We start from the raw sequence: 14,216 nt of genomic DNA, 5'->3' as shown, positions 1-14,216 counted from the left end.
AAAAAAATGGCTCTGAGCACTGTGGGACTTAACATCTGAGGTCATCAGTCCCCTAGAACTTAGAAATACTTAAACCTAACTAACCTAAGGACATCACACACATCCATGCCCATGGCAGGATTCGAACCTGCGACCGTAGCGGTCGCGCGGTTCCAGACTGAAGCGCCTAGAACCGCTCGGCCAGTACACGTTACATTGTGAGACTTTTACAACTGCCTTAATTTGATTTCATATTATTTGCTACAGACTTTTACCATATTTGAAGATGACCGTCTCTATAATGCACATTCATGAATCCTCTTCACTTCCGTTTGAAATTCATACCACAGCATCTGATCGATACTACTTGCGCACGCTCTTGGGTTGCCAGCATGGGAAGATAAACACGCTAAAATATTCCACTTCTCACTTGTATTAACCCCGCAGTCATTGCGCTACGTACCTCTCTGCCCCTGACGCAAACAGCGAACTTAACGTAGCTCATAGGCAAATTATCCACCGTTAGTTAAAATTAAGCCCATCTTAAAATATTACTGCCTACACACGTATTTTTGTTTGTTACTGAGTAAGAAAAATGCAATCTAAGAAAGTCATAACGCTAGTTGACGTGTTTGTAATCGGCTGTTAGTTGCTACAAGAACATTATTATAAAATACGTCTGACAACCACGGTCTGTACTAACATTTGATTCGGGCCGCAGCCGCAGTTTGACGACCACTGATCTAACTGGTTTGGATGTTGTTGTCGTTTTTATTTTTTTAACATCTCTCATCTGACTACAAGCGACATCTCCTCGTCTCTTCAGCCGGATCTGGTGCGATGGCGTCTTTCTATTGCAATGGCCGTAGAGCACCATCATTCCAGTTTTCAAACCCGGTAAAAACCCGCTTGATGTGGATAGTTATCGGCCCATCAGCCTCACCAACATTGTTTGTAAGCGGCTCGAACATATGGTGTGTCGGCGGTTGGGTTGGGTCGGGTCGGGTCCTGGAGTTTTGTGTTCTACATGCTCCATGTCAGGGCGGCTTCCGCCAGGGTCGCTCTACCACTGATAATTTGTCCCCCTCGAGTGTGCCATCCGCACAGCCTTTTCCAGACGCCAACACCTGGTTGCCGTTATTTTTGATTTACGAATGGCATATGACAGGACCTGGCGACATCATATCCTTACTACATTATACGAGTGGGGTCTAAGAGACCCGTTCCCGATTTTTATGCAAATTTTCCTGTCGCTTCGTACTTTCCGTGTCCACGTTGGTGCCTCCCATAATTCCTCCCCCCCCCCCCCCCCAATATCCAGGAGAATGGGGTCTCGCAGGGCTCTGTATTGAGTGTGTCTCTCTTTTTAGTGGCCATTAACGGTCTAGTGGCAGTTTTGGGGCCATCCGCCTCGCCGTCTATGTATGCGGATGACTTCTGCATTTCTTACTGCTCCTCCAGTACTTGTGTAGCTGAGCGTCGCCTACAGGAAGCCATTCACAAGGCGGAGTCATGGGCTCTAGCTCACGGCTTCCAGTTTTCAGCCGCGAAGTAGTGTGTTACACACTTCTGTTGGGCTCGTACCATACATCTGGAACCACTCACTGTAGTGGAGGCATACCGATTCTTAGGACTGGGTACCTTCGTCTGCTTAAGCGGAAATTCTGGCAGCACCTCAATGCCCTCCGCTGCCTGAGCAACACCAACTGGGGTGTGCAGGTCGCTCTAAGCTGCTGCAGCTCTACAGAGCCCTTGTTCAATCCCGCCTTGACTATGGGAGTGTGGTTTATGGTTCGGCGGCGCCCTCGGCGTTGCGTTTACTCGACTCAGTGCACCACTGTGGCGTTCGCCTAGCGACAGGTTCCTTTAGAACGAGTCCAGTGATCAGTGTCTTGGTGGAGGCTGGAGTCCCTCCATTGAATTCTCCTGCGCATCCGAACTACCGTCTCCTTTTCCCACCCGGAGCAGTCCGTTTTCCGCATCGGCGGCCCATGTCAGGGCTAACGATCGCGGTTCGCGTGCGATCCCTTCTGGCTGAACTGGAGTCCTTCCCTTTACCACCTATACTTGAGGTCCACTCACGTACACCTCCATGGTGTACACCTAGGCCGCGTCTTCGCCTGACCCACCGAGCGAGGTGGTGCAGTGGTAGCACACTGGACTCGCATTCGGGAGGACGACGGTTCAATCCCGTCTCCAGCCATCCTGATTTAGGATTTCCGTGATTTCCCTAAATCGTTTCAGGCAAATGCCGGGATGGTTCCTTTGAAGGGGCACGGCCGATTTCCTTCCCAATCCTTCCCTAACCCGAGCTTGCGCTCCGTCTCTAATGACCTCGTTGTCGACGGGACGTTAAACACTAACCACCACCACCACCACTTCGCCTGACCCTTCACATGGCCCTGAGGACTCAGTTAACCCTGAGACTCCCTGCTGTCACTTCCTCTCGATTCTCGACCCATACTGGGGCCATGAAGTGGTTTACACTGATGGCTCGATGGCCGATGGTCACGTTGGCTTTGCCTATGTTCATGGAGGACATACAGGACAGCACTCCTTGCCCGATGGGTGCAATGTTTTCACTGCAGAGCTAGCGGCTCTTGAGTACATCCGCTCATGCCCAGGGAAGTCTATTTCTCCTGTGTACTGACACCTTGAGCAGCCTAAAAGTATCGACCAATGCTACCCTCGTTGTCCTTTGGTAGCGACCATCCAGGGGTCCATCTATTCCCTGGAATGGTCCAGTCGTTCAGTGGTGTTTGTCTGGACCCCAGGTCACGTCGGAATCCCAGGCAACGGACTTTGCAACAGGCTGGTCACACAGGCTACGCGGAAACCGCTTTTGGAGATGGGCATCTCTGAACCTGACCTTCGTTCTGACTTACGCCGTGGGGTTTTTGGGCTTTGGGAGACGGAATGACATAACTGTACGCACAACAAACTGCGTGTCATTAAGAAGACTACGAATGTGTGGAAGTATTCCATACGGGCCTCTCGCAGGGAATCAGTTGTCCTCTGCCGGCTGCGCATTGGCCACTCTTGGGCGACCCACGGTTACCTCCTGTGCCTTGAAGACCCGCCTGAGTGTCGGTGCGGCGCGTGGTTAACAGTGGCCCATCTTCTGGTGCATTGTCCCACTTTGACTGCCCAGCGACGACGGAGTCTTGGGTTACCGTACTCGTGCCGCTAATTTTATCTGACAACGCCTCGTTGGCTGATTTAGTTTTACGTTCGTGAGGGTGGGTTTTATCATTTGATCTAAGTTTTAGCGCATGTCCTTTGTCCCTCTGTGTCCTCCACCCTAGTGCTTTTAGGGTGGACGTTTTAATGTATCGCAGAGTGGCTAGCTTGTCCTTTTTATTCTCTCTCTCTCTCTCTCTCTCTCTCTCCCTCCCCCTCTCTCCCCCCATCCCGTTTCTTGTGTTTCTGTAGTTTTCTTGTCCCCCTTTTTGCCATTTACACGTTCGTCGCCCTTAATCGTTCTTGTGATCTTTCATTCCGTTTTGTGTTGTCAGTCTCGTTTATTTTATTCTCACACTTGTGGCATTGTTTTATTCGGAGCAAGGGACTGATTACCTCGTAGTTTGGTCGTCCCCCCCCCACCCCTCTTTTAATCCAACCAACCAACAAGAAAAAACTGTCAACAGCAAGGTATACTGTGACACCCTAAAGGTGCGTTTACACCTGTACGTCTTGAGGCTAATCGCCCTGCGGCTGTAGCTTTCCCAGTCGCAAGCACACGTTGAGAAAGAGGCATGAAACCTACACGCAAGCCTCTACTCAGCAATGGCGACGGGGAGAGTGATCGAAAGGAGTGTTCCTATAGCACGACAATGTGCGGCCCCACACCGGCGACGCATGACTGCAATGCTGACATCAGAGATTCGTTGCGCCACACGCACCATATTCATTGGATCCCGCTCCATCCAATTATACTTCATTCGACCACATGAAGGTAGCGCTGCGAGGTAAAAGTTTCAACAACAACAAGGTATTGCTATCAGCTGTCCACGAGTTAAGTGCGTAGTACCCCCAAACAATGGCTCCGTGGTGCAGTAATGAAGTTGCCAGCGGTGCATTGACATTGGTGGGGAGTATGTTGAGAGATCCCATGTGCATTAACTCGCATTGATTAGTAAAAGAGGTACTAAAAATTACTGTTGTAAATCATTTCCAAACACTGTGATATATAGCACCAGACTTCTACGCACGGGCCACGCGTTTCCCGTTAAGTTATGAGCAGCGGTTTGTGGGCCCGGAATAGGCGCCCGCTGGCGGCCTAAATACGTTCCGCCGATTTCAGGTCAGTCGAGTTTGGTGACAAGAAAGCAATGTGAGTTCACTTGATGCTTCTCAAACCACTGTACCATTTGTGATAGGACAGTTATGCTGCTGGAAGATACCATCACCGTCGGAGAAGGCAAGCATGAAGCGATGGAGTGATTCGTGGTAATGCGGTACCATTCGCGTGACCTGAAAGTGAAACACACATTTAAAGGCTGTAGAAGACTGTCGCTGTGTTTTTCTAAGCCTTACTAGCATAGCAACAAGTTACATTTTATAAAACTGAGCACAAAGTATTCTGCTACTACGGCTCCTGAGGCATTTGATTACCGTGGTAGACCTACCGTTGACGTTTACCTTCGTCCAAATCATTTTGCATTCCAAATTTATAATAACCTCACTAGATGTGATCAAGCTCTTTACGGCAATACGTACGCCGCCACTACTGAAGTAAAGCCGTTCTTTCGCCATATACCTCGCAGTATTAGTATCACATTAACACTTAATCTTTGATGTGCAAGGATGAGCGATTCCCTCGAAACTTATGTAGCTGATCTGTATTACCAGACATAAGTGATAAAGTGATCATAGATCCTGGAAAAGAATTGGACTTCACGTAAAACCAGTACATTTGTACACCATGCGCTCTGTACTACCCGACACACGGGTCGTGCTTCAGTTCTGCATGCTAGGGCAAACGTCTTCACCAAGAAGTTTTCTAGGGGAGCTGAGGGTAGCCTCTAAACAGAGACCTTAGGTACATTCGTGTTAGCATAATAGAAGGCGAATAGGTAGCCTTCAGAGATCGTAAGGCAGCATAGGATCAATTAGGAAAAAAGACAAGGTCCAGTAGAAATTCATGGTTAAAGCACGAAATATTGAACCTAATTGGCGAAAGACCAAAATGTAAAAAAAAGGCGGCCAATGGGAATACAGAATTCTAAAAAATTAATGGTAGGAAATAAAAAATGGCAATGCAGGAATGGCTAGACGAAAAATGTAAAGTTGTTCAACCGTGCATGACTATGAGCAAGATAGCTGTAGCACACATGGAAATTAAAGACACATTTGGAGAAAAGAGAAATACTTTTATAGAATTCTTGAGAGTATTTTTGTTCTGTCATTGCAATTACAGAAATGCGTGATAGTTTTCACCATAAGCGTTTCGCTATATTGAGGTAAAGCATCATCAGTGGTCCGTAATAAAATTATTTACATTTTGATTTGCTTTTAGATCGACATAACCTTAAGGAAAGACGATAATAAAAACGCGTTTGACATATACAGAAAACCTCACATTAAGTGACGTTATCTTAAATGCAACCTCAAACCACCTGCAGAGCCACAAACAAGCAGCAGTCACGTACTTGAAACTTCCTGGCAGATTAAAACTGTGTGCCGGGCTGAGACTCGAACTCGGGACCTTTGCCTTTCGCGGGCAAGTGTTCTACCGACTGAACTACCCAAGCACGACTCACGACCCGTCCTCACAGCTTTGCTTCTTCCAGTATCTCGTCTCCTACCTTCCAAACTTTACAGAAGCTCTCCTGCGAACCTTGCAGGACTAGCACTCCTGAAAGAAAGGATATTGCGGAGACATGGCTTAGCCACAGCCTGGGGGATGTTTCTAGAATGAGATTTTCACCCTGCAGCGGAGTGTGCGCTGATATGAAACTTTCTGGCAGATTAAAACTGTGTGCCGGGCCGAGACTCTAACTCGGGACCTCTGCCTTTCGCGGGCAAGTGCTCTACCGACTGAGATACTCAAGCACGACTCACGCCCCATGTTAAAGTTGTACTGACAGTAAACCTATTTTGTGGATTTCTGAATGAATCATGGCATATTTAGTTATGAGTTTTATCATGCAGTAATCCATTTGAGGTGCTGACAAGGGAAACCCCCCTTCGCAATCCCCCTCCCGATTTCGTGTTAACCCTTTAGTGACCAAATTATTTCCGGAACTTGTAGACTTTTTATGAACACTTTATTGGGTTAAGAAACCGTTCATAAAGTCATAGTTTAAATCTTTAAAGTGAGAGTTTAGCCTACGAGTATAAAAAAATTAGTGGGAACTATTGTTCCCGCCGAACTCTGGAGTAACTTCAGTTGCTAATTTAAAAAAAATGTATTTCCTTTATTTTTTAGTACCAAAACATGTTAAACATTACATTTATATTTGTATTAGTTCATATTGTCCTTTGAGTTCCCTAAGGTGATGTACTATGGAACTTAGAGAAGCATGGCGCTACACACAAAGGTACACGACAGTTGTTACACATTATCTTTGTTCTCTTTTCTTTGTTCTTGGTGCTACATTGGCGGCATCTTCTGTTTGTTGTACCTTTTTTAGGGAAGTTCCAACTTTCTCCAGACGAACTTCATCTGGTACTCCAGACACACCTCTTTTTGGTGTTTGAAAATGAATTTTTTTTTTTTTCAGCATTGCAGGCAAATCCTTCCTGTTTGTATATTATCAAATTACCACAATCCCACACATGTTACAACTGTTTTGAGAAGAAACAAAGGTGGAAGCAGAAGTGAAGTATTCTGCCCATTGGCTGTGGCAGAGTATAATAAAATAATGGGAGGAGTGGATAGATTTGATCAGCTGTGTGAACGGTATGCTGTAGGCCGTCGTTCATGGAAGTGGTGGCACAGACTGTTTTTCTTTCTTGTAGATTTGGCAGTTGTCAATTCCTACGTTATGTGGAAGCTACAGAAGACAGAAGCAGACCAGCTAACATTTAGATTGCACTTGGCAAGGCAGCTTATCTCTGGCTTCTCAAGTCGTAAGAGAAGAGGAAGGCCCGTTCATTGCTAGAAATACAACAGCTTTCGCCTAACCGTTGACAATCTACACGCAGTTAGCACACTCTAACAGAGATGGTAGCAGAAGTTAGAAGTGGGAACACGGATTACCACTGAACTTACAGCGAAAACAAATAAGTGGGAACTATTGTTCCCACCGGTCACTAAGGGGTTAAGAGGGCCCAGTGGACTGCCCGTCGAAACCTGAACACAGATTAATCATGAAAACAGGGAGAACGTTTCTGAACTGTGAAAAAAGCGAAACAGAAAAATTGCACGGTCCAAGGAAAAGAAGTGCAATATACAGCCAGCTGCAAGAACGACGACGTTGTGGTGTAGTTGTCACTGTATGCCAAAAGCGAGGTGTAAGGAAGGGATCTATGACAGTTCATTCTGCACTACTACTGTGTTAGCAGTCAAAAGGAAGTGGCTTTCGAATGGGAACCGCTAACGTTTAATGGTGTGTCATACACGGCATTAGTGACAGTTGTGTGTCATATGATAGGAATCTCTTACCGATGCACCTAGTTTGGACGCCTGGTGAGTAAGATATGCCTCCTTGCTCGATTTCAGTGTTCGTATGAATGAGAATGTGATCACTCCCAAGGAAATGATGAAAACGTAATAGTTTGTCTCGTAAGTTGCAAAAAATGAACGCAACAGATTCACTATCACGTAGTTTCTCTGTACTCTTTCAAAACCAATGTTGTTTGTAATGTTTTTGAAGTTGCGTTCCGTTTTGAAGTTTTGGCTCTTGGATTTCTTTGTTGTAACGTAGTTCACACTCGGTTATTTGTTGTTATCATTTCTGTGAGACGTCTATGTGGTACTCGCCTGCTGTCACTATTCATTACGTTTACTTGCGACGGTAACGTATTGCACTTCTTAACCCAGATAGCCCTGACGTCCTTCTGGAAGGACGACGTAACTCACTGTTGATATTATTTATTTTTGAGAATAACGCACTGTTGCAACGGACTGTGACGCATTGTTATATGAAGTAGGCAGAGTCAGTTGGGCGCTGCGACATTCAGTTTGACGCTGTCGTTCGTAGTGAGTGAGAAACTGTGTCTTGAAAATAGGGCCGATTTTACCATGGACGAACTGACTGACCTTGTCATCGATGGGTATGTATATTTTCTTTCATATTGCGTCAATAATTCTGAAACTTGACATACAATATCTTAAAGAATTAAACTATATTATTTATGGGCTCGTATTACTATTGAAAGGTTTCGTCAGTTGTAATTCAATAATGTTTTCAACCGTCCTTCCAGAAACACGTCAGGGTAATGTGCTGTCATTTTGTATTCACAGAAAACGATGTACACTTATGGAACTTTTGGACATGTTAGAATCAAAAGATGAGGAAATACCTAATACTGGTGTGAATGTAACATTACACCCTCCTCTAAATTCAACTGATGACGTAACAGATGAATATTCAGGTGCTGAAGAAAATCCAAGTGTAGATAAATTACCAGCAAGTCAGCTCTATGCTACTGCGCTACATGACCTAAAAGAGAGGGGCGTGGAAGCAACAGGAACAATAAGAGGAAACAGCGTTAAGAATTGTACTCTATCATTTGTAGATAAAATGATAAAAGAAAATAGAGGATCATATGAAATTTGTTCTTACTCAGCATCCGGGATTTCCATTGCACGTTGGAATGACAACAATGTTGTTACTGTAGCCACCAACTTTGACAGAGTGCAACCACTACGCTCTGTAACAAGATTTTCCAGGGAACAAAAGAAAAGGATTAGCGTGCTTAAACCTAACTTATTACACTCCTACAATACTCGTATGGGAGGCATAGATCGAACTGACCAAAATGAATCCCTATATAGATGCTCTATAAGAGGGAAAAATGGTATTTCCCGATCATTGCACATTTTATAGACATTCAGAGCAAAATGCCTGGGGTCTTTACAAGCACAACGAATAACCCATAGATCATCTGACATTTCGTCGTCGAATTGTCACTGCAATTCTTGAAAGTAACAAAAGAGTCAAAAAAATGGTTCAAATGGCTCTGAGCACTATGGGACTCAACTGCTGTGGTTATCAGTCCCCTAGAACTTAGAACTACTTAAACCTAACTAACCTAAGGACATCACACACATCCATGCCCGAGGCAGGATTCGAACCTGCGACCGTAGCAGTCGCACGGTTCCGGACTGCGCGCCTAGAACCGCGAGACCACCGCGGCCGGCACAAAAGAGTCACTACCAGCAGAGGACGTCCTAGTAAGGGGGCAAAACTAGATTCTAGATTTGGTGGAAGAGAACATTATGTTGCTGTATTACCAACGGACGAGATAACAAAAAAGAAGAAGCAGCTGAAATGTCGAAGTTGCCACAAATAAAAAACTACTATGTGCGTAAAATGTGACGAACCACTTCATGTTTGTTGCTTTCATACTAGTGCATCAAATATGTGTATAGGTTATTTTCTTTGTTTTTTGTATTCATTAGCTGTTTTAGCCAATAATTCAAATTTATTTATGTTTATTTGAAGGTATAAAAACCAAAACAAGTTAATTGTGCAATGTCGTATACTTTAAAAACATGTTCCCTTATTGTCCTGACGTCCTTCTGGAAGGACGGCCATATTTGGAAATACTAAATAAAAATAAATACTCAAAATTGTTTTTACTTTCTTTCTTACAACCTTGTGAATGAATGTAGATAAGATATAAATCAATTTTTAAAAACAAATAATTCAGCACTATCTGGGTTAAGCACAGACCGTTCACTGTTTCTATTTTGATTTTTTTTATAGTTCAATTCACCTTCTTCCTGTTTCCATTCTTGGTCTGTGTTCAGCTTTTGATGGGCTATCCACTGTCTTACCTCTAAATCTGAGGGGATTGCAATTGGGAGATTCCCTTGTGAGAATCATTAAGGCCTAAAGCGCATCAACGTAGACTGTGATCTTGTAGGATTTATTCATGCTTCTGAAATCTGTTTATCTTACGGTGAGTCAGGTTTATCTGTGCTGTAGGCCCACATTGCACATATGAAAATTCACGAAAAGCTGTATCACTGGTTTCTTCGATATTCACTTAGATGCGGGATCGACAGCGGTGTGCTTTAGGCCCTTATGGATCTCAGCGCCTCATTTGTATTCTAATCAAGTGATCATGTTGGTAGACATTACTACTCGAGTTTAATCATTTCCACAAACGGCACTTTGTGTTTGGAGTTGGTTGTTTACTGGGTGGGAATTGGCTTTCATGTACAGTGTAAACATGAACTATGTTGAATCTCATTTAAACGCTAACAGAAAAGTAAAGGGTCGTGAGTCGTGCTTGGGTAGCTCAGTCGGTAGAGCACTTGCCCGCGAAAGGCGAACGTCCCGAGTTCGAGTTGTGGTGTGGCGCACAGTTTTAATCTGCCAGGAAGGTTCGTGTCAGTGAACACTCCGCTGCAGAGTGAAAATCTCTTTCGGGGAACAGTAAAGGAAGAGTAAGCTGCAAATGAACTAATGCCTCCGAGAACAGAATCTTTGGTCGAGAGAGTGACGAAATAAAATAAGCGTGACTACAAACGAACATTTAACAAGGAAGTGTGTAGTTAGCGCAAGTTGTGTGGGTTCAGCGTAAGAATATTTGATTTTCAGTCCGGAAATAAATTCGTGATCTAATACATCTCTTATGGAACTTGTACGTTTGTCCGAAAAAATGGAAAAGAACGAGAACTCCCACTTGCAAAAAATGCGAAATGGAGAGCTGCGAAAGGTTACACATTATTTCGTTATTGCTCTAAAGTGTACGTAATTATGTACAAAACAACAAAATTCCACAAAAAACAGTTCTTTCTTTTGTCAGATAAGTTATGCTTATTATTATTATTATTAATGTTATTTGAAATGACTGTAGTTGTATAAATTTGTTGATAAGCATAACTGTTATACAGCAGATGCTATTAATTTCACACTCTCAAGTTGATCTGAATCTAGAAAGTTGTGAACTCCCAGAATGTATACTCAGGAACCGCCATTGCTTCAGTCTAATATTTCTATTTATCCTTCACAGTACAAAAAGCCCCTCCTTCCATAATTAGCCGAAAATTTGTAAAATCAAGAAACCTGACAGCCCAAGCACGTTTCAAAACCGCTTGCGTTTACATGGGAACGAAAATCGATTGCGGAATTGGAAAATCGGCAACCAGGAGCGAATTTCCAGAATCGATTTTGAAGTGTTTACATGTCCACTCAGAAGAGAGTTGGGAAACGGTTCACGAAATCCGGTTTTGGGAGCCCCCTTGTGATTAGCAAACAATTTACTACGTTTCATACGGCAGCGCTACGCAACAGTTGGTAGCCTTGGCAGTAAGGCGCCTTCCAGATAAGTTTGTTGTTGTTGCCAGCGCATCATAGCATGAGATGTGAAAGTGTATGACGCGGTAAGCAGCTGATATTTGCTCTAAGTCGTGCGATAGCAACCGTTTACTGTTCGTTCACAGATCTAGCGCGAGGAACTTACACAGATATCTCGTGCCACTCATTTAAATACTAATAATATAGCATACTGCAAACCATCTCAGGTGCGCACATCTGTCAGAACAGACAGTGATCCGTATTGTAACAGAAAAGTACTGTGGAAGCTGCTGTTATTTACTTATGGCTCTACAGTTTGTGTTCAGATAATTTAAAAACAACGTTTCTATATTCAGAAAATTTGTTTTGTGGTACATTAGTGTAGGCCTACTGAGATTGCCCTACGCTAGTTGTATTTTAAGTGAACTATTTAACTTTTACTCGTGTTCTCCCTTGACTCCCAATTCCGAAACAGAGCTTAATCTACATATGAATGTGTAATGTAAATGTAAAATGACTCGTTCAACATCATTACGATTAATTGTACAAACTATCCTCGGAACGCGAAATGAACATACGTATATTAGGAGGAGAAACTTCAATAGCGTAGTTACTTTTATGCATTTACAAATGTCTTTCATAGCGGTTGTTAAATCATCGTTGCGTTAGAGATCTTAACTAATCCGAGAAAAAAAAATTATTTGTTGTCAACGCTCGCGTTTATTGTTGTGACAGTGATGGAATCCTGATTCATTTAAATAATTTTAGTTGTCTTGTCGCTGTGGAATTCATCAAACCATTATTATGTATGGTAATGCATATACTATGCATCAATTTTTCGTAATTTGGCATATGTCAGTGCAAAAAAGGTGTGGCCAGGTCATAATGTGTAGATCTCGAATAAAGATGACAAACCGGTGGGGGGTCGAGAGACAGTATAGAAAACCCTGGGGGGGGGGGGGGGAGAGAGAGAGAGAGAGAGAGAGAGAGAAGCCACTCACCTCAGATTATAGGGGACTATGCCTGATGACATGTGGATATGTTTTATAATCATCAGTGTTATTGAGACAAACCAGTTGTGCCCTTCGCACTGACGTGGCAGGGAGAGGAGATAAGCCTAGAACATGGTGTTGGTTTTTCACTACCAGTTTAACATTTTCTCACTCATATAAATAAAACGGAACTTAATGGGACTAATGTTCAAAATAAACTGTGACAACAAAAACAGTTCTCAGGAAAATAAATTGTACACAGTTTAACTGATATAATTCATCATTTTATGGGTCATCATTTCAAGAGAATAAACAATTTTGTAAAGCAGGAAATTGATAGCAGTAATATTGCACTTAGTTGAACCTGCGGAGTACAATAATAAAACCAACAGAACACCATAAAGGGAATTGGTAAAGAGCATGACACACATTAAAAAGTTGATGTAATATTCTCCCAAATGGTTTTCAGAAATATATTGTATTTAGAATGCATGAAATTACCAATGGTCACTGTTGTGTTTCTTCCACATTTTGACAGCCAATTTTTTTCCCCTTCTAGGGTCCTGGTCCAGGGACTAGCTCAAACCAGCCACACCAGCCATTCTTTGCACCACAAGGCCTACCTCCAAGTTTCCACACCCCTCATTACGGCAATCCTCTACAGCCTGGAGTGATGAGTCATGTGCCACCCTCTGCAACTACAGCCCAGCAAGGTAGTTATTTTCTTGATGAAAGGATCATTAAATGTGCTATTTTTGTTTTTCAGATATATTGTGATGACTTACTTTTAATTTTTGGTCATAATACCAGCTCATAAGCTTTTCATGGATTCATCATGTTCCATGTATGCCATTTAGAACAACTGCTAAGACTGTGGAACAAATCAAGTATATGTTAACAAAAGATAAGCATATCATGAGAAATGTAACCTGTTTACCATATCAAAAATAAAGCACGGTATCACTATGGTGTCAGTGTTATTTGTGCTTAAGTCAAATAAATTTAATGAAGTAAATTGGAAGAAAGCTACTACTCAAAATAAACTCGGCTACATCCTTGGTTACTCTACGCAGCTGCTGTTTATCTCCTTAATATTTACTCGATTACATCGGTATTTTTCAAAGAAAAATGGGGTAAATGTTATTTATTGGACCCCCCCCCCCCATGCATTTTTCGGTATGGCACAGATGTAACTGGTTAGTTTTTTTACCACAACTTTTATTTGGCTTGCAGATAAGTCTCTCACAACAACCGGGGGGGGGGGGGGGGGGGGAGAATTGTTCAATACCACATTTTTAACTGAAATGATCCATACTGAGACATGTGTTACAGTACATTACTATTTTCATACAGCTTTACACCAAAGACTGGTACTTGCCATGTAGCTAACAGAACTTTCCATACCATGAATCTAGAAATGCAGATGATAAGCAGGAAGAATGGCTAATGAGGTATATTTTTAACTTTCCTTCTGTTATAGGGCATGTGGTTCTCTGAACTCAAGATAAGGGGACAAAATGTACAGAAAAATTATTTTTTACTTCTATTGTGATTGCGTACATCACAGTTCAACTGAAACAGATCACTGTTAAGTACAAAAATTGTTATGAAGTAATTGTAGTAGTAAAGAGTGTAAGGATTCCAAGATCCTTGAAAAGATTTCTGGGAGACATGCAGTTATGTACTTCACACAATATTTTCATTTCAGCTGGAAAAAACACTATTTTAGGTGTGCTTTCCCAGATGTTGATATTGCAACACAACAGGAAGTGAAATTATGCAAAATAAGGCAACTAGTTTGAAAATGAATGAACGGGTTCTTGCTTAT

General features: G+C 42.8%; 1 protein-coding gene and 1 non-coding gene across 2 annotated transcripts in view; both read left to right on the top strand.

Moving 5' to 3' along the window:
- The window catches only part of LOC126236770 (fibronectin type-III domain-containing protein 3A), a 330,311-nt gene that overhangs the window by 250,029 nt on the left and 66,066 nt on the right, over positions 1 to 14,216 (top strand). The window contains exon 4 of the mRNA XM_049946340.1: positions 12,948 to 13,101. Within this exon, the coding sequence (XP_049802297.1) occupies positions 12,948 to 13,101 (154 nt within the window). The remainder of the gene's footprint in view (positions 1 to 12,947; positions 13,102 to 14,216) is intronic.
- On the top strand, positions 2,111 to 2,182 carry Trnaa-cgc (transfer RNA alanine (anticodon CGC)). The gene has a single exon. It is a non-coding gene; the product is annotated as a tRNA-Ala (tRNA).

This window comes from Schistocerca nitens, chromosome 2 (genome assembly GCF_023898315.1).
Source record: "Schistocerca nitens isolate TAMUIC-IGC-003100 chromosome 2, iqSchNite1.1, whole genome shotgun sequence".
NCBI lineage: Eukaryota > Metazoa > Arthropoda > Insecta > Orthoptera > Acrididae > Schistocerca > Schistocerca nitens.
Note: the sequence above shows the minus strand (reverse complement) of the source record. Positions and strands in the feature narration are given on the sequence as shown.